General features: G+C 41.0%; 2 protein-coding genes across 4 annotated transcripts in view; one reads left to right on the forward strand and one right to left on the reverse strand.

The window, feature by feature from the left end:
* The window catches only part of SMARCAD1 (SWI/SNF-related, matrix-associated actin-dependent regulator of chromatin, subfamily a, containing DEAD/H box 1), a 44,730-nt gene extending 39,196 nt beyond the window's left edge, over positions 1–5,534 (forward strand). Inside the window, exons 18-24 of one of the 3 annotated variants that reach the window (XM_021394410.1) lie at positions 237–354; positions 610–731; positions 1,870–2,058; positions 2,882–3,000; positions 3,788–3,970; positions 4,576–4,685; positions 4,979–5,534. In XM_021394410.1, the coding sequence (XP_021250085.1) occupies positions 237–354; positions 610–731; positions 1,870–2,058; positions 2,882–3,000; positions 3,788–3,970; positions 4,576–4,685; positions 4,979–5,040 (903 nt within the window). In that variant the 3' untranslated portion in view covers positions 5,041–5,534. Of the gene's footprint in view, positions 1–236; positions 355–609; positions 732–1,869; positions 2,059–2,881; positions 3,001–3,787; positions 3,971–4,575 lie in introns of all 3 variants that reach the window. The other 2 variants (XM_021394408.1, XM_021394409.1) reach the window with 2 other exon arrangements.
* HPGDS (hematopoietic prostaglandin D synthase) overlaps positions 8,140–20,495 on the reverse strand; it is a 28,146-nt gene continuing 15,790 nt past the window's right edge. Inside the window, exons 3-6 of the mRNA XM_021394411.1 lie at positions 14,554–14,646; positions 12,338–12,447; positions 9,181–9,279; positions 8,140–8,581 (exon numbers count right to left, since the gene is read on the reverse strand). Coding sequence (XP_021250086.1) covers positions 8,417–8,581; positions 9,181–9,279; positions 12,338–12,447; positions 14,554–14,646 — 467 coding nt within the window. The 3' untranslated portion in view covers positions 8,140–8,416. The remainder of the gene's footprint in view (positions 8,582–9,180; positions 9,280–12,337; positions 12,448–14,553; positions 14,647–20,495) is intronic.

Below are 20,495 nucleotides of genomic sequence, written 5' to 3' on the forward strand. Positions count from 1 at the left end.
GTTTTTTGGTTGTTTTTTGTAAGTGTTCAGATCATGTAACGTTAGGAGATGTGTGATGCGTAATGCAAGTTCTGAATTTGTAAGTTCTAATTTTTTACTGACTCAGTTTCAATTAGCAGAGTTGCAGAAGTTGACGTGAAGAGAATGAGTAGGATAGCTGAAGAGTAGGCTTGTAAAATAATACAGTACTGTTTGTTACAGTACAGTTTTCACCTGGTACGTTTTTATTTTCTCAGGTCCTTAAACAACTACCTCCCAAAAAAGATCACATTGAATTATGTGCTATGTCTGAGAAACAAGAGCAGCTATACTGTGATCTCTTAAACAAGCTGAAGAAAACGATGAAGGGTAACGGTATACAATGGTCTCATTTCCTTTTGCTGGATTTTTTTTTCTAAGCTTAGATTTCTGTTGAGTGTGACTACGAAGTCTTTGCTGTGTAAAGATGTCTAATACTCATAAAGTGACTATATCCATTCTGGGATTTATTTTTAAATAGGTGGAATATTGAATATAAGGAATATTCCTTAAAACTAATGTTCTCCTGAGAGATAAAGATGCATCCAGATCTATGCTACTTCTGAATTTACCTTTTTTTTTTGTTGACAGAGAAAAACTCTGATATGGGAAATGCAATGATGCAACTTAGAAAAATGGCTAATCACCCTCTCTTACATCGTCAGTATTACACAGCTGACAAGCTCAAGACAATGTCCAGACTTATGCTCAAGGTAAGGTGATGAGATTCAGCAGCAGTCCTTAATTCCTCTGAATTTTTAATGTAACTTGGTTAGATTTTTATTGTCAGTCCCCGGATCAAAAGTGTGTCTTTGTAAATCTTAATTCATTGTTGCTGCTTTTTGTTTCTCTGCATCTATCCCATGCTGCAGCCAAGTTCTGTGTGTGTTTTAACACTCTGACTTCTAGATCAAATATTAAATGGAGAGAATAGTTCTGGGATTGCAGTCGTCATCTTTTCATTAGCCCCTCACCTTTTAACACCTCTTCTCTCCACACCAAAACTTAAAACCAAAGTACTTACGAAAAAGTCTCAGGAGGGCATCTGAGTTTACTAGTATTTGCTGAGTAGCAAGAAATCTGGGCTATATAGACCTAAAAATGGGGCACCTATGTATTGAAGTATTGGGGTTTTTTCTGTGATGTGTCTGGGGTTAATGCCTATGGAGTTTGGGAAAAATTGTTTCTTCTTTCTGAAGTGCAAACAAAAAAAGATCTTGGGACATACAGAAGGATGTACTCTGAGAAAGTTGCAGCTGGCTTTGAATATCTGTAGCTTTGTTAAAAATAAAGCCAGTCAGGGTTGGGTGGAAGGGAAGAAGTCATCCATTTTTATGAAGGATTTTTGTCCCTTTTTTTTATTCCTTCTCATACCATCGTGCTCTCCAGATGTGGCTTTTCTTTTCCTCTTTCTTCCAGGCATGACATCCCTCTACCCGCCCTACATCTTGGGCTGGGCTGGGCTTCCCATGTCTTCTACCATCTAACCAAGGATTGGATCTCCCTTTTAGGGAGTGTGTCTTCAGGGGAAGAGATCTGATACAGGGGCAAAAGATCGTAGGGCTTGATGGGAACTAGGTAATGGCTGTGGAGGTTGAGCATATACTTAGTTTTTGGTAGTGCAAATTCTTTTAAAACCTAACTTGCGAAGTAACAATTCTCTATTATAAACCTGGGGTTGCAGACTTCATCTTCTGTTGCTTGCATGAGCCATGCTCTGGCATTTGTCAGTGTCTAGTTGTGCTAGTTTTTGTTCTTACAGAAATTGTGGATGTAATTGTGTTTTTTCTTGTCTGTGTAGCAAGATTGTAGATGTATGATTGCATTATTTTCCTTCATTTTTACTAATAGGAGCCCACACATTGTGATGCTAATCCTGACCTTATCTTCGAAGATATGACAGTAATGACAGATTTTGAACTGCATTTGCTTTGTAAGCAATATTCTCATGTTGGTGACTTCAAGTTAGACATGGATCAGATTTTGGATTCAGGAAAGTTTAGAGTATTGGAACGTCTTCTATCTGACCTTAAAGAGAAGGTTTGTACTACAAGTGGTTGAAATGTCCTTTGCACATTTGTCTAATGGCTGGCTCCAAACAACTCACCATCTGGTTTCAAGCAACTGTATGTGCAACCCAGTTGCTTTTGGGTGGAGTACTACAGTGTGATTTAATGGGTGTGCAGTGCACTGCTTTTAATGTGTAGTCCTACTTTTGCACCTCACTCTATAGAGAACAAGATTACACAGTGAAAGTGAGCTTCCTCATTTTTCCAAGTGTTGAATATTCTATTCCAAGTTAACATAACAATTAGTAGGAAGGGACAGTATCACTTTCACAGCTTATAAGTGTTAAATCATCTGGCTTTCTTTTGGCCATTGAATAAGACTATTAATTTGGCTTAATACATGGTTGTTTTAACGTAAACGTAAGATGTCACTGTTTTGAGTTACGAACTCAAACTGGCCAATTCTGCAAATAAGAATGTAGCCTACTATTTCAACAGGGAGCTACTGCTCTGTATGATGGAAAACAGCTTAAATTTAACAGTTTTTAATGAAAATATTTTTGTAGATGTGTCATTCTTGCATTTTATTTGTGATTTCTGGGCTGCTTAATTGACCCAATTAAAAAATAACTAAAAAACTTCTGGCTCGAACTAAAGGTGGGTTAGTGCAACAGAAATACTGGACGTGTTTTACTAAAAGTCAGTCTGTGTCTTAGTAATTTCAGCTTAGTCTTTTAGTTTGGAAATCAGGGACTCTAAATAAAATCACTTTTTTAATGCAAATAATACGCTTGTCTAGGTCATCATCTAGAACTGAAGTGTTTTAAAACTTTCGTTCGCTTTGTTGTTTCTAGGGTGACAGAGTTGTATTGTTTAGCCAGTTTACAATGATGCTGGATATCTTGGAAGTTTTTCTAAAACACTGGCAACACAGATATATTAGGTTGGATGGAAAAACACAGATTTCTGACAGGTATGTGACTCTTGTTTGTTTTCTGAAGTCAGTTGAATGAACTGGATGTGCCACTTGCAGGGAGAATATGACTTAACCTTTGTTTTCCAGTATACAAAATTCTGTAGTTTCTAGGAATTGACTAGTAGGGGTTTAGTGCTGAATTTTAGATTGCCTTAATAAGGATGAGGCTGAAAGGTGAGTGTAAATGATCAGATAAATTATCATCTTAGCACATCCAATTGGAAAACTTTCACCTTTGTTGTAAATGGTGTTTTGATTTGTTTGTATGTCAGCATGACTTAACAAAAGCTCACCTGCAGATGTTTCCCATTCCATGGATTCTTTTTCAGAACTATTCTTTAAATAAGCAAGTTATTGGTGTGATGTTACTTCCCACTTGCAGCTGAAATCTCTACTCTTCTTTTACTTTTATGTGCAATTAGTGGAAGACAATCATGGATCTAAATTCTTTGCTTTCCTGTCACCTGTTTTGCCATACTTCAGTCCTCCCCGCCCTCCTCCACCAGCTTGTTCTTTGTATTCTGTGATAATAATCCAAGAGTTTTTTTCCAAACATCACTTCATTCTTTGCTGTCAGTCTTGACACAAGTATGTTCTGGTCACCTCTTAGAATTGTTACACCTTTTCCTTTATGCATAACATCTGCACTTTTGAGTTGCTTTGCTATACCACTGGCCTCTTCCTCAGAAGATCATAATCTTAACTTCTGTATTCAACTCTGAAGCAAGAGTTTTGTTCTTTTTTGTTTTCCAAGGCCTAATGCATGTGTTTCTGTCTTCTGTAGGATACATCTAATAGATGAGTTCAATACAGATATGGGTATATTTGTGTTCCTTCTGTCAACCAAAGCTGGTGGCTTGGGAATCAATCTGACCTCAGCAAATGTTGTTATTCTTCATGACATTGATTGCAATCCATACAATGATAAGCAGGCAGAAGATCGATGCCATAGAGTAGGTCAGACAAGGTAAGACTCCTTAATTATGATGTTTGTTTCTCTTGGAGGCAAATAGTTTGATTTAAAGATTCCATTTTAAGCAGATTTCTGTAAGCCATCTCTGGATTGCTAGGCAGCTAGGTAATTGCAATTGTCTTACAAATACAAGTTGTAGGTGGAACTAACCTTAACTGCATTCTACTCTTTCATTTTTCCACCATTTACATCTGTTCTTAGCACCAAAAATTTATATGAAGGCAGGTCTGAAGTCACTGGAACTGGTTGAAAAAGCTGTTTGTGCTCTTCCAAAGACTTCCAAGCTTTAAAGTGCCTCACTGTCTTGAAGAATGAATCAGTCATCTGCTTTATAGTCCTCAGTAAGGAATAAATTGTGAATGTGTTTAGTAAATGGTATTTCAGCTGCAGTATGGTACTGGGGAATGTTCCGTTGTTTCTATTAACATAAGTTTTTGAGACCGTACAGACAAAAACAAGTTTTCTGTCAATACGGAGCACAGGTGCCTCTGTTGTTTTTCCTCCTTGCTGTAAACCACTGCCCCTCAAGCAAAGGCATGGATCCTTTCCTTTTGCACTAATCCAAAGAAACTGTAAAGGTCCTATTTTGTGCTTTTCAGAGAAGTGAAAGTCATAAAGCTGATCAGTAAAGGGACTATTGAAGAATCCATGCTCAAAATCAACCAGCAGAAATTGAAGTTAGAGCAAGACATGACTGCAGCGGATTTGGGTAAGTCTCCTGCTAGTAGTGATGTCCCCTTTCGTGAGTTAAGGAGATCACTGCAGTATATGATACCAAAAAAACTGCACTTGTAATGAAGATGAGATAATTTTGTTTCACTTGAAACTAGAAAAATGTGTTGTGCCAGTTTACTTTTCAGTTTGGCAGGAAGTGTCCCTTGAATCTAACACGCAAACCAAATGCTTAAAAGTAGAAGATTGTGTACGGTTTTGGGATTCTAGACTTCTGTCAATTTATGTAAAATACTTATTGCTCTACTAATGTATGTGTTTATTCTTCAGGAGAAGAAGGGGCCATTCCAGCAGATATAGCTACGTTACTGAAAGCCTCATTAGGTCTCTAAAATGTAAATATGTGGAATTTAAGGAAGAAACGTAATGCTATACCCCCAAGGACTCGTATGTTATTGGTGACCATGAGTTTTATGAAGTTTTATAACTTTTTATAGTTTCTTCATTTTATTCCTCATGGTATTGACAATTTTTAACACTGGTAGCATTCTTTCGAAGCTTGAAAATATAAACAGTACAAGTCTACCAACATCAGATGTTGAAGAAACATTATTTTACAGGACATTTTTCAAAATGGGGACCTAAGTAGTAATTGTTATAATAAATCTGCTACTGCTTAAGATTTGTCAGTATTTTTGTAATTATTTCTACCTCCAGACATATATATATATAAACTGTCTGTTTCACTGGATTATGCTTGTAGATTTCTTTTATATGTGCCTTATTTGACAATGCTAAAGTCTGTTTCTGCTTGTTCTGGTTCATTTGATGTACTGTTCTGGTTTTGTATCAATTTGTTCAAATAAAACTCCATACGTTATCAAAATGTTCTCATGTTGTGGTTATTGGGAGAGGAGGGTTGAACTGGTAACTTGAATGCTACAAATCAAAGGCAGCTTCCAAACTATCCAAAATGCTCCATTTGACCTGACTTCTCTTTATCTTGTAGTAAACATTTACTAATATTTCGTTATATTCAAATAAAAGTTGTGTTAGAATGCAGTTTATGAAAATGGAAGTTCCTGCCTGTAGCAGAAATGTATGGAACACCTGGTGGGAAGGCAGGGCCAACCCAGGGGAGCTCAGGTGCATGCTATGTACCTGAGTGACCAGAAGGGGTGGAGCCAGGATCTACCCCTTCCCAGACCTCATTTAACAGTTGGCAGTGGGGGCAAGGGAATCTTGCTGGAGATCCCTGCATACCTGAAACCTTCTGAAGGTAAGCAGCTTCTTTCCTTTATTTCTGTGCCTGTGGCTGTTGCCTTTGAGCAAGTCCTCACTTGCTGCAGCCTAGGACCTTGCAGCTCTGCTGTCATTGCTGCACTCTCCTTTGCGTTACGCTGTCAAATTGAGTTCTCCACCCAGTTGTAATTTTTTGGTCAGTCCTTGGAGTAGACACCAGATCTGCAGTCTGACAGTTAAGTGCCCTAGTCTCAAAACCTATGTTACAGAATCACAGAACTGTAGGGATTGGAGGGGACCTCTAGAGATTGAGTCCAACCCCCCCTGCTAAAGCAGGTTCCCTACGGCAGGTTGTATAGGTAGGTGTGGAGGCAGATCTTGAATATATCTGTAGAAGGAGACTCCACAACCTCTCTGCGCAGCTTGTTGCAGTGCTCCATCACTCTGACAGTCAAGAAGTTCTTCCTTGTGTTAGTATGGAGCTTGCCGTGTTCCACTGTCTGCCCACTGCCCCTTTTTCTTTCATTGCTCACTACCAAAGAGTCCATCCCCACCAACTTGACTCTTGCACTTAAAATATTTAAGAACAGTGATGAGATTCCCCTCTCAGCCTTCTCCAGACTGGAGAGTCTCAGATCTCTCAGCCTTTCCTCATATGGGAGATGCTTCAGGCCCTTAATAGTGTTTGCTGCCAATGCTGGACTCTTTCTGGGAGATCCCTGCCTTTTGTTTTTAACTGGGGAGCCCAGAACTGGACACAGTATTCCATTCAGGGCATCACTAGAGCAGAGTAGAGAGGAAGGATAACTTTCCTTGACCTGGTGCTGGCCATGCTCTTTTTGATGAGCTCCAGGATACCTCTGGCCGCCTTGGCCACCAGGACACACTGCTGGCTCATGGCTAACCTGTTGTCCACCCGGAATCCTAGGTCCTACACAGAGTTCTTCTCTAGCAGGTCAGCCTCTGACCTGTATTGATGCACGTCTTGGTCTCTTACAAGTTTTGGTAAATCTTGGATTTGTTTGAGTGAAGTGAACAGCTTTAGTGTTGTTTGTGATGGGTGATTCTGAAATTCATAATCTGCTGATAAGGACATAATTTGAGGAGGTAGGAGAGGAGGATATCTATTTCCCTGGGCAGAGGAAAAGCTTGGAACTTGGTCTTTTACGCTCAGAGTAGCTATGGTTCAGGTGGTTGTTTTTTGGAACACAAGGGAAGTCAAACTACGGGAAAGTTCTTGTCACCCTTGTCCTCTGTTAAAGCTTCAGCTGCTGTATGCTTTGTTAGGAGCACAGAAGGTGACTGGTGACAGAGCACTGCCACAAGTTGCCCAGAGAGGTTATGGAGTCTCCTCCTTGGAGATCTTCAGAAGCCTCTTGGACATGGTCCTGGTGTCCCTGCTGGAGTAGGGGTGGGATCAGATGGACACAGAGGTCACTGCTAGCCTCAGTTACTTTGTGTCTCTGGTCTGACTTGCTGAAGAGGACAGTATATTGGAAGCTGAGGGAAGAAAAATAAGAGAAGCTACAACAAAGTATGGAAAGAATTGCAAGAGCAAGTGGAGATTGCATATCCATATCTACCTAAGACTGAACCTTGCTTCCTTTTCTGCCAATACACCTTTAGCTTCTGAACTGCTTAGTGATTGGTTTATGTCACTTTTATAGCTTAATAAAATAATACTCATTGGACTGGGGGCAGGGGGAGAGAGTAACTGTAAAGGGAAGCAATTTCCCAGCATTGTCCATTTTCAGCCCAGTCTGTAGTGGTTTATCCATTTAAAACATGCAACAGAGTCCTCTTATGAGTGCTTGTCTCCCATTGAGCTCGGGTAAACCTATCTCATCTATAACTGTCCCTGTTCTCAGCAGCTTCACAGACCTATTTTCCCCATTGTTGGAAGAACAAACCATTGGCATATTCCATTTATTTTCTTCTGAATTTAGTTTTCACCCCTGCCACTGTTGTTTGTTGCTTTTACTGGAGAGATGCTGATTAATTGAATGTTTTTTCAGTTGGTGTGCTTATAGCTGGTGCTAATGTGGGCAGTAGTTCAGCTGGGAAGCTGCATTTTTTGTAATGCCACAGCAGAAACTGCAGGAGGCTGAGAAAGTGTTGGAGAAACCTGACATCTTTTGAGAGTGAGTAGTTTTCGTCTGTGCTGCCTAGTGTCCATAATCCTCCCAAACACTTCCCCTCTCCTTTAACCTCGCTTCCTCCAGAAAGTCAACAATGAACACAAAGTATCATTGAGATTATATCTGTCCAGTAGTATTTATTATTTTTTTCTCCCTCTGAGGACCCACAGAACATGAGCTGTGTTTTTCAAACACTTTATTAGTGGTGAAGGGAATGCAGCTGGAACAGCACCTCTACGCAGGCTCTACTCTACTACATTCTGATTTGGTACTGCATACCCACCTGAAATTAATTTAAATGATTCTAAAATTAATAACTTATCACATTTGTAATGTGTAAAAACAAAAAAAAACAACCATGCATTTGTTTTTCTGCTGAGTAGCCAATCTACATTATTGTCTTTGGTCTTTTCTGGATCCAGGCCGCAATAGCGGGCAGTGCTTGAACTCTGTCCCTGAGAGCCAACAGCCTGGGGTACTTGTCTGCCAGGTCAGGTTTATAGGACAGAAGCGTTGTGCTGCACACATCCCAGTAGAAATCAGCCCATGTTACCTGGTGGAAAGAGAGAAAATGTTGTAAATTTTAATCGGTTATCTCAAAAAATTGGGACTACAAGTACTCTCTGCAAACAGCAAAGAAATCTCTGCAAAAATGAAGCATGAATTGATCTGGTTTGTGCTAAGTTTTGTTGTTGTTGTTTTAAGTTACCAAGATAGTAATTGTGCTGCAATGCATGGATTAACTTGAGTAAAAATTAGTTAAAAGAGGTCCTTGCTACTAAGATTGTTTTTTCTTTTTTTTTTTTAATATTATCTTATAAATTGAGCAGTGACTCTAAGCAGAGTTCTTAACTCATACCTCCTCTAACTAGTAAAAAAACATTTACAATGTCTTGTATCAACATCTTGAATGGAAATGCAGATCTATCCTGGTTTGCTTTCCTTTTCTGATGGTGTGAACAGTGTTCACCTTACAACGGAGCAACCAGTTGTGTATTGGTAAGAACAAAGAATTAAAAACAAATAATAATAATGACTTGTTTTTACAAGATTTCATGGGATAGCATGAAATCCATATTTTTTTAACTATAGTTAACACTTGCATTTCACTGGCAGTGTCATTGGAATGAGAGAAACCAAAATTATACTTACAGATTTCCCTACAAACCATTTGTTGTCCCCTAAGAAAGTGTCCAAATCTTTCAGCAGCTCAGGGGCTTTGTTGGTGAGGATGTCATTAAAAGCTTTCTCCTGGGAGAGGAACAGAACATGCACAGCAGTCAGGAAAACTGGATTCCTGAGGGTTTCTTAGGAATAAAGATGAGCAGGGAAAACTGGAAAAGGTGATAGATGGTCTGACCCAAGTAGAGTTGTCATGTTCCTCTTTGGTGGAAGGAATGTGTTAACATCCAAGTACAGATCAAGAAAGCAAACAGAGAAGTTATTTAAAATAAAGAAATGTGGAGGCAGCTGTATTCTCATTTGAGTACTTGCAAAGGGTTACTATGCAATGTAGGAAAGGTGAACTACCTGTGAAGTGTGTCAGCTGCCTGAAATGCTAAGCACTAGACTCAGCGAGCTGTGTCGCAATGCAGCTGGCTACCTGAAGGATGATGAGAGCTCCCACAGAGCAATGTGTGTGGTGACGCCACTCAATTACCTGTGATAAAGTGGCAGGAGCCCTGCCATAGATTTGGGAAGCTTTCATGGACGTTCCTCTTGTACCATCTCTCAAATCTACAGAATCCCATAAGCTCACTTCCCTGCTGTCAGTCAAGAGCTGGTCAATTATTTTTCCTTGCCAGTCCTCCTCACGTGTGCTATGAACCAGGGTTTTGATCTTTTGCTGGATTTATCTTTGGGCTTTCAAGTTAGCAGGTTGTACTCTGTTTTTCTTTATGCAACAGTGAGATTTGAGGTGCTTCATGGCTTTTGAAGCTGAAGCCTGGATGGGAGGATACCTCGCATGTTGGTGCATAAGAGTATAAGAGTAAGACTGCACAGTAGCAGTTCTCCACTAGCTGCTCCCCCAGTAGAAGGTTTTAAGACTGCGTGTAAAGGGCTAGCTGTTTCCTCGGGAGATAGCTGCTTTTCTCTTGTCACCTGAATGGAAATGATTGAGACTGCAACAGTTGTGGTCATCTGCCTGATCTTTTTGGCACAGTTTGAGCAGTTAATATGTGACCCAGTCACACATTTAACCAAGCCATTCAGGCTTGGTAAAGTAAGAATTGCTATATAGTAACAGAGTTGTTTCAACAGCTTTGAAATTCAGGTTGATGAAGAACATAAAATTTAGAAGCAGCAGCAGCCTAACCTAAAAAATACTGGCTGGAATACAACCTATACTTCTGCAGATCAGACTGAAGATTTGGCATCTCCTCCTGCTGTCTGCAAAGAGCTAGGTAACTCAGCAGAGGAGGCTGAGGGGAGGCCTCATGGCGGCCTACAGCTCCTCATGAGGGGAGCGGAGGGGCAACGCTGAGCTCTTCCCTGCTCTGAGAGCAACAGGACCCAGGGGAACAGCATGGAGCTGCATCACAGGAGGGTCAGGCTGGGCGATGGGAAAAGGCTTTTCACCTCTCCAGAAGGTGGTGGGCATGGAACAGGCTCCCCAGGGCAGTTGTCACGGCCTCAAGCTGCCAGAGCTCAAGGAGTGTTTGGACAACGCTCTCAGACATCTGTATGGTCTGATGTATGGGTGGTGCTGTGTGGAGCCAGGAGCTGGACTCCAAGATCCTTGTGGGTTCCTTCCAGCTCAGGATGTACTATGATTCTTTGAACTGAGTGCTATGACTGCAAGTCACAGCCACAAGCTTGCAATCCAGAAATGTCAGATTTGCAGCTGGTGCTGTAACATTCCTTTTTTTTTTTTTTTTTTTTTTTTTTTTTGTAATATTGCCACCCTCTGCAAAATATACAAAATAAATGAAATCTCGTTACCCCGTAAGTCTCCATCCTTTCTGTCCTTTTGCACATCGACCACAAGGTGGTAGCAGCGGACCCAGAGAGACCTGCTATTAGTGCCAGAAGTGCTACAGACTCCTGGAAATTTTCTAGACCTTTTGGCCCCCAAACAGTGCCAGGCAGCATACGTGCACACAGGCACATGAGGGTTGCCTGTGAGCACTGCTCTCTTTCACGTTGAGCACTGGAATTACGATCCAGGTCCTTGTTTCAGAGAAGTGCCTTGGGACATCTGGGGCACGCCCAGTGAGGGAGGAACTGGGAAGCAGCTCTGTGGCTGTCATACTCTTCTGCACTACTACACGAGCAATATTGTGCCTGTTTCTAAATGTTCAAAAACTGTGAGTCAACATTCCCTTGCCAAACCAGAGGGAAATTAGGAAATTCCACAAGCTCTCTAGGAAGCAAAGTAATCAGCATTTTTGTGTACTAAAACTTGAGACTTCAGATTTTCCCCTACCAGGTCTTGTATAATTTCATTGATTTTTATTAGTTTGTCAACATTTGGCCCTCCATGGTTTTTGTAATACAATATCCCACTCAGCCCAAAATATTTGGACAGGGAGAAGGTGGCTGCCCTGGTGGTTAATGATTAGAAGTGCTGCTGCATCACAACTTTCCTAAAAGGGCTGGGTCATCTGCTGAGGTCAGAACTATATGGAATATCTGCAACGCTGGCATTAACTCACTGCCCCTGAGTAACAAATCTGTAGGCTTGCATTTAAGGATGTGATGAGTGAGTCCTGGGAAACAGAGGGATACCAAAACTCCAAGTGCCCTAGGACTTGACCGTGACTGTGTTAAAATATCACAGCCACATATTACCATGGACACTGGTGTCTGCAGAAAACCCACACTGGGTGGTGGTGGGGCCAAGGGGTTGTGAAGTTATTGAAGTTTTATTAAATGTTAAAAAGAAACCAAGATGTAGGAATGCAAAAAGAAAATGGGATAGAGCTGTTAATCCTACTGAAATACCAGAAGCAGAAAGATTTGAGCTCTCTGTGACAGGGCACAGATATTACAGTGCTTGCTGGGATGAGAGTGCTCTTTGAAGAGCAGTTTGATGTATATGCATATGGTATCCTCAATTTAAGGTGAACTGGTGAAAGATGGGTAATGCTGACCTCATTGTTCCCACTATGGGGGGAAATCTTGTGGAGGTGGAAGGGGGAGGATGACCTTAACTCAGTTAGCTTGGAGGAAGAGCTGTGGAGGTCCTCCACCTTGGTGTGAGGTGAGATGATGGACCCAGATGTTGGCACGGGGCTTTTTCTGCAGAGGAAATGCTCAGGTAGGCATTCATATGGGTTATCTTTGTTTAGCTTAGTGGCTGTCTTACCCTCACATCCTGATTTTTCTCTGCCCAGGGGAACAGTGTCATGAAATCATCCATGGTGTCCACAATGGCATCAGCCAATGCCTGCTCCACTGGAGTCTGACCTGCCAGACCTGTCAGAAGCAAGCATAAGAGAGGTTAGGGACACCTCAGGAATGTTCGATACCCCAGAGGAAAGCTCTGTTCTTTGTGAACATTTCCATAAAAACATGTGCTATTCAGAGTATTTTGATACTAACAATATGCATTTGACTTCCTTACATCCTGGCATAATTTCACCTACCTTTGCTTTTTCCCCGTACAGCCTCATATAGCTCCCTGAAGTGCAAGTTTTTCTTTCCATCACCTGAACGCACTACCCATTTAAACCTTCTCATTACATACTGCTTACTTTTGATTACTTTGTCTGGTTAGCAAATCTGTTTTCCTCCCCTGCTGCTCTCTGGTTTGCCTGTGGTCGCCTCAGTATTACTTCTTTCCCTTGCTCTCTTTTCACAGACCTGTGTTCAGGCTTTCACCTTTGTGCAGAGCCAGGCCATCTTCTTCTTCCTCTGTTCTTTTAGACTCCTGTAAGTCATACGCCCTTCCTCTGTCAAGTCACTTCCCTGACTTACACCTTAAGCATTTGAAGGCAATGAATATGCGACTCCTTTTGGGCACCAAATTCTGTGAGCTTTCAGTAAAGAACTGTTTGTGATGGACACCCAGAAATGCCATTTCTTTATTTTAAAGGGTTACTGAAAATTGTCACTGGGAATTTTAAAAGGTTTTATTTTCCCCTTCCACTCGTGCTCTTTTTCTGATGCACTGACACATAAGCAGCATGGTCTGAATTTGCCAGGATTGGCCAGAAGGAAATTCCCATTGCAGTCTGATGGAAAAAGCCATGAGGGAATATCAAGTGGTAATTTCTGACTATAAAAGGAGCACGACTTCCAGTCAGCCTCCCAGCAGAAGATAGGCAGGAAGGTGGCGTGGGAGGGAGGAGGAATTTCTCATCGTTTTTCCCAGTCTTATATTGCCACGTAGATGCTCATCATCCTCTTCCCTGGTAATAGATCGTATCAGGGATGGAGGAAATAGGCAGTATTGCTCGACGTGTGAAAATACATTATGGTAGTGCCTTGAAGAATAACACTGTGAGCTTCTCACTGTTTCCTCAGCTGGAAAACATGGGATATCTGGAAGTGCTCTGAAAGGCAGGTCATGTCTCTCTGCTCAGAATACAAAAACAGTCTGACAGCACTTTGCTTCCCAGCCTGTTTTGCTTTGCTGACATGCAGCACATCACCAACACATCTGCTTTCAAGCAGACTCATTTTGCACATGAGTCTGAATGATAGCTACTGACCTAAAGCAAGCCCTGACTACTCTCTTTGATTACTTGCGTTACTAAAGAGCCTTATATCGTTTGGTCTAGCTGGCTGAGTGCTTTCATGGTGTGTAGTATTTAATGATGAGTGAAGTCACCGTCTGATCTAATCTCTTTGCCTGAGCAGAACTGTTGCCTACATCTTCTTTGGAGTGCTCTGTCTGCTGGCTGCAATCATCTCAAGTGCTTTCAAAAGCTCCTTACCTGGGCGCTTTCCAGTTCTCATGACAGCTCAGAGTGTAGCTGCATGGAAAACTACCCTGAGAGCCATTGGGTGGAGGGGAAGGAGGTTGCAGGTACACACCTTCTGTCATGTAGAGACAGAAGGGTAAGGTTTAGTGACTGTGGAAGTTGAACAAAAACCCAGGTGTTAGATGCAGAAGGGGATGCACTTGGTTGTAAAGGGGTTCATAGACTTTTATAATCATTTGAGCTGGAAGAGACCTTTAAAGGTCACCTACTCCAACTCTCCTGCAATGAATAGAGACATAGCCATAGCTAGAACAGTTTGCTCAGGATTATTTGTGAGGTTTCCTTTCAACATACTTAATGTACAAACGGGAAGCTCTGCCAAGTGATTTCAGCTGTGAACACCACGGCACATCGTGCTGCAGACTGTTACTTTGAGCCTCACTCTTTACTGTGGTTTGATTTTTATTCCCTATGTTCCATTTGAGTAGCTCTGTATTTTGCCCTAGGGCTTTGGTGACTCACAGAAGTCCTACTCCATGGTTGGGCTTGTCAAGCTGTTAGTTTCTTTCTGCTTTTGGCGGTGATTGGGTGTATTTTGTTCCAGAGCATTAAAAGTGAGCGCAGAACAGAGCAAGAAAGTTGTAAAATGAGTTACCTGATTCTCTGGCGAGGTATCTCGCAATTGCCAGGCTCTGGTGAATGATCACTCCATCAACTTCCAGAACAGGGACTTTGCCAAATGGGATAGCTTGGAGGGAAGAAAAGAATGAAATGAAATGAAGTCATTGTCCTTAACAGTGAGTTGCACTTTTGCCACTCTTGGAGGGAAAACTTTGTTATAGCACTTAGCAGGTTCACAGTATTTCTGTAGGGAGATGCTATAGACACAGACTAGAAAGAAAAGTCAGGTTAAGGAGAAACCACCTCACACTGCAAGAAGGCAGTTGTAGTGTAGAAACCAACTACCGCATTTCCTATTTCCTAGACTTGTGCTTTGAAGGCTGAATATGTCCCTAGATGTCCTGGATTCTTTACAGAGGGAGATTTTTCTTCAGAAGCTTATAGTTTCTTTTCTTCTCAGCTTTCTCCTCCCCAGGAAAGTGAATGCCAAGGCTGGGCAAAGTACTACTAAAGTCTTTGTAGTGCAGGGTCCAACTGGGGTATGAAATAGAAGATTGGGCAAAGACTGCAAAGATGCTTACTTGCTTGCTGTTGTTTTAAATTCAGCAGAATTCTCTGTATTTCAGAATTTATCTTATGACAAGACTTTCCACATGACAGTTCTCCAACAGAGATGGTATGAAAGCTTATCTCACTAGGAGACAAGTACAAGTTCATCTCACAACAAACCACAAATGGTAGGATATTCAAATCTATTTGACTAGGTTTGCATTCAAAAACAAAAAATCAGTCCTGGGGAAAAGGCCTTCAGACATTGAGCTTAGGTGAAGGCAGACTAAGCAGGCATGATAGATACCCGTGAGAATCTGTTCATTTAATAATATATTGTATGTGAAAACTTTGGTTTCTGTTATGCTGAATTTTGGTTGGCATGACAGCAAGTGGGGCTGGAACCTTGGAACAAAGCTGAATCTGAGAAAAATATGGGAAGCTGGAAAATCTGAGAAGCTAATGACTACAGGAGTCTTCAGTATGCTACGTGGCAGAGAATTAAAGGTATAGGAGGCTGTGGCTAGTAGGGAGGTAACACACTGCTCCCTCATCTATTCCGGTTGCTACAAAAGTCTTTGCTGGCCTGTAATTCAGAAAGGCCAGCAGGGCTGTCCGATGGGGTGAGGGGTTTCTCTGACTGTTTAGTAGGAGCAGGGCTTCTCTGAATGCCACCACATGCAAGGCAATGTGAAACTGTCACCTTTAGGGTGATGTATACATTCTTCCTTTCGTCTGATGATCATTTTAGATAGATATGGCTTAGGTTGCATTCCTTGTTAACATAAGCTATGGAGGACAGAGGAATCTGTGCATCAGTTCAACTAACTTGGTGTGTTTAGTGATTTAACTCAATTTCTGTTGTTTCTGCAGGTTCCAAGGAGATGAGAAGTACATACGCTCAGCTACCCTTGAGGTGTACACCTTTCCACAAATGTTATTGACTTCTCTGCTTCTCCAAATCCTCTGCTGCCACTTGCTAAGAAAGTGCACACCAGATTTCAAATTTGATGGGATCTCCTGGTGAGTAATTTGGAACACTCTTTCTCCTAAAGTAGATGAGCAATGGAAGGAGAAAAATAATGAAATCTTATGCACTTTTCACCTGTTTATCAAAATAATAATAGTGTTGCCACATGGCTCTGTGGTTTAACATGCAGTATGTGAATTTCATGAGGCACAACACCTTAAATGTCAAATCTGTATCTGTAGAATTAATTTGGCAGCTGCACAGGACATGCAGGACTCCTGTGTGCAATTTTTCCTGCATCTGAGCAGAGAACCTTTCTTTCCCCAAGTTCAATGCACTGTGAGGCCAGGATACGTGTCGACATTGATGACTAGCAGAAGCAAGAGAGCTCAAAGAGGATCAACTATATTACTCCAGAGAGAAAGCGTGCAATGCTAGTTTGTACTGAAACAATAGTAACCTTTTCTCCTAGAAGACTTCATATTTTTATCATCCAGTGAGCAGCAAGGTCCTGGAAAGTCCACATATTACTTCACCTGTTTATCAAATACAGAGAGAAAAAGAACATTGCTGAATGCTAAACTGAAGAGCTTTCTGGTTGTGAAAATGAGAACAGACTTGGTTCAGCCATGGGCTAATAGTGCTGGGTGCCCTGAGCCCCAGTGTGTCCAAAGCTGCAGAGCCATGGAATGTATTTGCTCATACTGGATAGCAGTGCATCCATACTTCAAGGAAGTGTCCTTCCAGCACCCTAGCCCAAGAAGAGATCACATTGCAGAGCTTGGCAAGAGGGTAATAGATAAAGTGTAGTTCAGAAACAAAGAATGTTGCCTAGAAGGAGTTAATGGGATGCCTGCAGAGACCTGGTAGGAGTGCAGCAGTCTGATGCAGCTTTGGCTTGGTCAACATGAATCAGCCAGATTCTTTGGCAATAACTGCCAGAACACAGTGATGACAGTTCGGGTTGGGAAACTGTAATTGCTTAATCCAAAACTGAACAGACTACTTTCTAATGAGTTTACACTTGAGGGGAGAAGTCTGACAGCTGTAGTTTGACTGACGTTTCACTCTGATGCTCATTAAGAGGAAAATGAAAACCAGCTAGTTTGTTTGCTTGCTGAGAAGCCCTCTATCATGGCAAAAGGGGGGAAACATCTTACAGATGGCCAAGGAAGATGGGTGAAGATGTGACAGGCAGCTGTGTGGCAGTGTGCTAGTCATCTTCCATGTCCTGTTTCTCAGGGGTGTACCCATGTCTGGATTACTTTGTTTTTTTCCTGGTGTCCCACAGGATTCTAGGAAATGGCTTGAAAGCACCATTACTGCCTAGAAACAGTTTTCTTCTCAGCGCTGACCTGTTTTCATTAGAATCTGGTTATTTTTTTTCCCAGAAAAGAAACTGATTTTTAAAATGAAGTATACACTAATACAGCTGTTGCTTTGTGTGCACTGGAGATATTCATAATTGCGTGATTCATAAAGCAGTATAAAATTAATAAATCAGAGTAGATTTTATTGCACATTACCTCATGAATCTGAAAGATCCAAAAGGAATTGTTATTATGTTTTATAATGGGGCTTGGATTTTTTTTTTTTTTTTTTTTGTGCTAAGAGGCAGCATACTTGTTGTTATCATTACTAAGCAATGAAGTCTTTAAAGCGTAACAGATAGTAAATAAGACAGACTTTTTCCTTTTTTTTCTCTTCTAAATGTCATTTGATTATTTTTCTTTCTTACTAAGAGGAAGAAGTCTTTGTCGTTTGAATATAGATGTTTTTCTTGATGGTGCAGTGTCTGATATGACCATACACTGACCTTACCATGCTGGTTTCTTGTTGAGTATTGAATTACTGAGCTGTAAATGAGTGCAACTTCTGAGAGGTTTGAAGAAAGCCCATTTGTGTTGATCATTGTTAAAATATGTCAGTTCTTCAAAAATCTTTAGCTGCAGGGTGGGCTATCCTTACACACACGAAAGTATGGCAGATACCCAAGGAACAGTCAGAATGGAAAACATTTACAGTGCATTTTCTCCATATTGGAGGAGAAGGTATAATGGCTTATCAAGTTGGATATTCAGGCTGAAGAAGATTTTTTTTAGAAACTCTTTTTGCTTTTGAAGCATTAGTATCCAAAATTCATGAAGCAATGTCCACGTTCTTAGTACCATGCAGTGAAGTGTCACCTTGCTCTTATAACTTAAAAACTTCCATATTAATAAATTCACAGCATCATTAGGAGACTGCCTGTACATTCAAGTTTGAATGCTGTGGGCTGGAATATGTTCTCTGTGAGTACTGGAAATTTCCTTCTATGATTGGAAAAGAGGGGTTTGTGTTATATATTTCATTTCATTGTTGGGAAGGATGTAAGCATTCTTCTCACCAAATGACTGCCATTTGGTTGCAGGGTTTGCAAAAAAACCTCCATGTGTCCTCTGTAGACACCATACATGTAGCTTATTTCCCACATACAGATAACACAGCCAGGCTATCTACTCACAGACCTCAAGTTACAACATAAAACACTCAGTGCTATCCTTACACCATGGATGTGGTCTTCCATGGTTTCCTTTGAGCCTTCTCCAGTGCTTTTGGCCCTTGCTCTCCTCATTGACGTCATATGCTCAAGGAACCTCTGGAGTTCTATGAATACAATGTGTACATAAACACTACATTAAGACACTGTTGAATTTTCATCATCCATTTTTAGATCGTAGAATCATAGAATTGTTTGAGTTGGAAGGGACCCTTCAAGATTATCTTGTCCAGCTCCTCTATAACGAACAGGGTCATATCTACAGCTAGATCAGATTGCTCAGAGCCCCATCCAGCCTCACCTTGAATGTCTCCAAGGACAGAGCATCTGCCACCTCTCTAAGCAAAATTTTCTAGTGCTTCTCTATGTTTATTGTAAAAAAAAATTCCTTTTGTAAAAACTATTTCCTTATATCTAGTCTAAATCTCCCCTCTTTTAGTTTGAAATAATTTCCCTTGTCTTATCAGACAGACCCTGCTAAAGAGTCTTTCTTACAGCACCTCTTTATATACCGAACTTCCCTTTAGCTACTGATGAAAGGTAGAGTTCATGTAGCTCTAGGCGAACAAAGCACATAGGTAAGTTCCTGCTGTGCTCCTACCTTAAATAAGAAACTGAAAGAAGTGGCACATGCATCCAGAATATGAGAGGGATCTTATTCTCATTCTTGCAAAGAATGAGAATGAGAGAGAAAACATGAAAGAAGAGTTTAAAAAAAAAATGCATACTGAGTGGAGGTGCATGTCACTTTGCTCATTTTTCTTTAACCTTGATCAGTTATAGGGGACTACTTATGTCAGTTTATACCCTTGGGAGTAACATGGATGTTCTTTCCATGCTTTTCAAAACAGCATTTCAAATTGTTTTGCAGAAGTTTCAGCTCCCAGTTAATCAAATTCATTTTAAGAAAGAAAACTAGAGAAGTCTGCTACTGTCATCTTGGAAGCATCATTTCTCAGGCATGAGAAATTTCTCTTTTAGCATCCCCTCGTTTTCTTGTTTATCTGATGGAGAAGGCCCTGTGAAAGATTGTGTTGATTTACAGATTTCAAGTGAAAACTCCCTGAAAAACAGAACAGGTTTGTGTTTTTTTGTTTTTTTTTTTTTTAAGTATGCTGCTTGCAAAACTAAACCCGTGATTGTCTTTAAATTGAACTTGAATATGCAGATTTTTACTTTTCTTTTTATCCTGGTTATTCATTAGTTTTAGTATTGCATGCATTCAAGAAAACTTTGGCAGAGGCTGAGTGCAAGTCATCAGGTTGATCTACATCCTCTCTTCTCATTTCAGGAAGGATTCACTGAAGTATCTGCCTAGTGTTTAACACTGTATAATTTATTTTTATAGTTCAGTTTTGAATGTCTGTTGTGATTGGAGCCATGATGTTCATAGTCTCTGATGGATACTAAGCAGAGAGAATGCAGCCTGATGTGTGTTAAAAGCAAGGATGTCTGTATAAATTTCCTCCATCTCATGAAGTCCCCCAAGGGCTGTGACACGTACTGTCTTCTTGGAGTGCCTATGGCTTCTCTCTAAAGTGTTCAGAACTTCTTCTTGAGCAAGAAGAGCTCCTTGCCCAGCCTCCTGGGCATAGCCCAGTGGATAGTAACCATGTGGACCTGTTTCTCTATCAAGGACAGGGAGGGGTATTTTAACTCAGAGCTGAACAGATTCACTCAAGCTTGCCAGCTACGCTCTCACTTATGCTTCCTCAGCTACTGAGGAGCCCCTACAAAGATACAGTCTTCTAATTTTCTCCTTCCCTTAGTTCTTTGATCCTTCTCCACTCATCTTTGCTTCTTCATTATTCTCATTATCATCTCTGTTCCTTCCTCCCCACAATCATCCTGGCTTGCCTCAGTTTCGCTCCCAGATGTTCAGTTTAGGTACTCATATTTCCTGTGACTGATACTTGCT

This window comes from Numida meleagris, chromosome 4 (genome assembly GCF_002078875.1).
Source record: "Numida meleagris isolate 19003 breed g44 Domestic line chromosome 4, NumMel1.0, whole genome shotgun sequence".
Classification (NCBI taxonomy): domain Eukaryota; kingdom Metazoa; phylum Chordata; class Aves; order Galliformes; family Numididae; genus Numida; species Numida meleagris.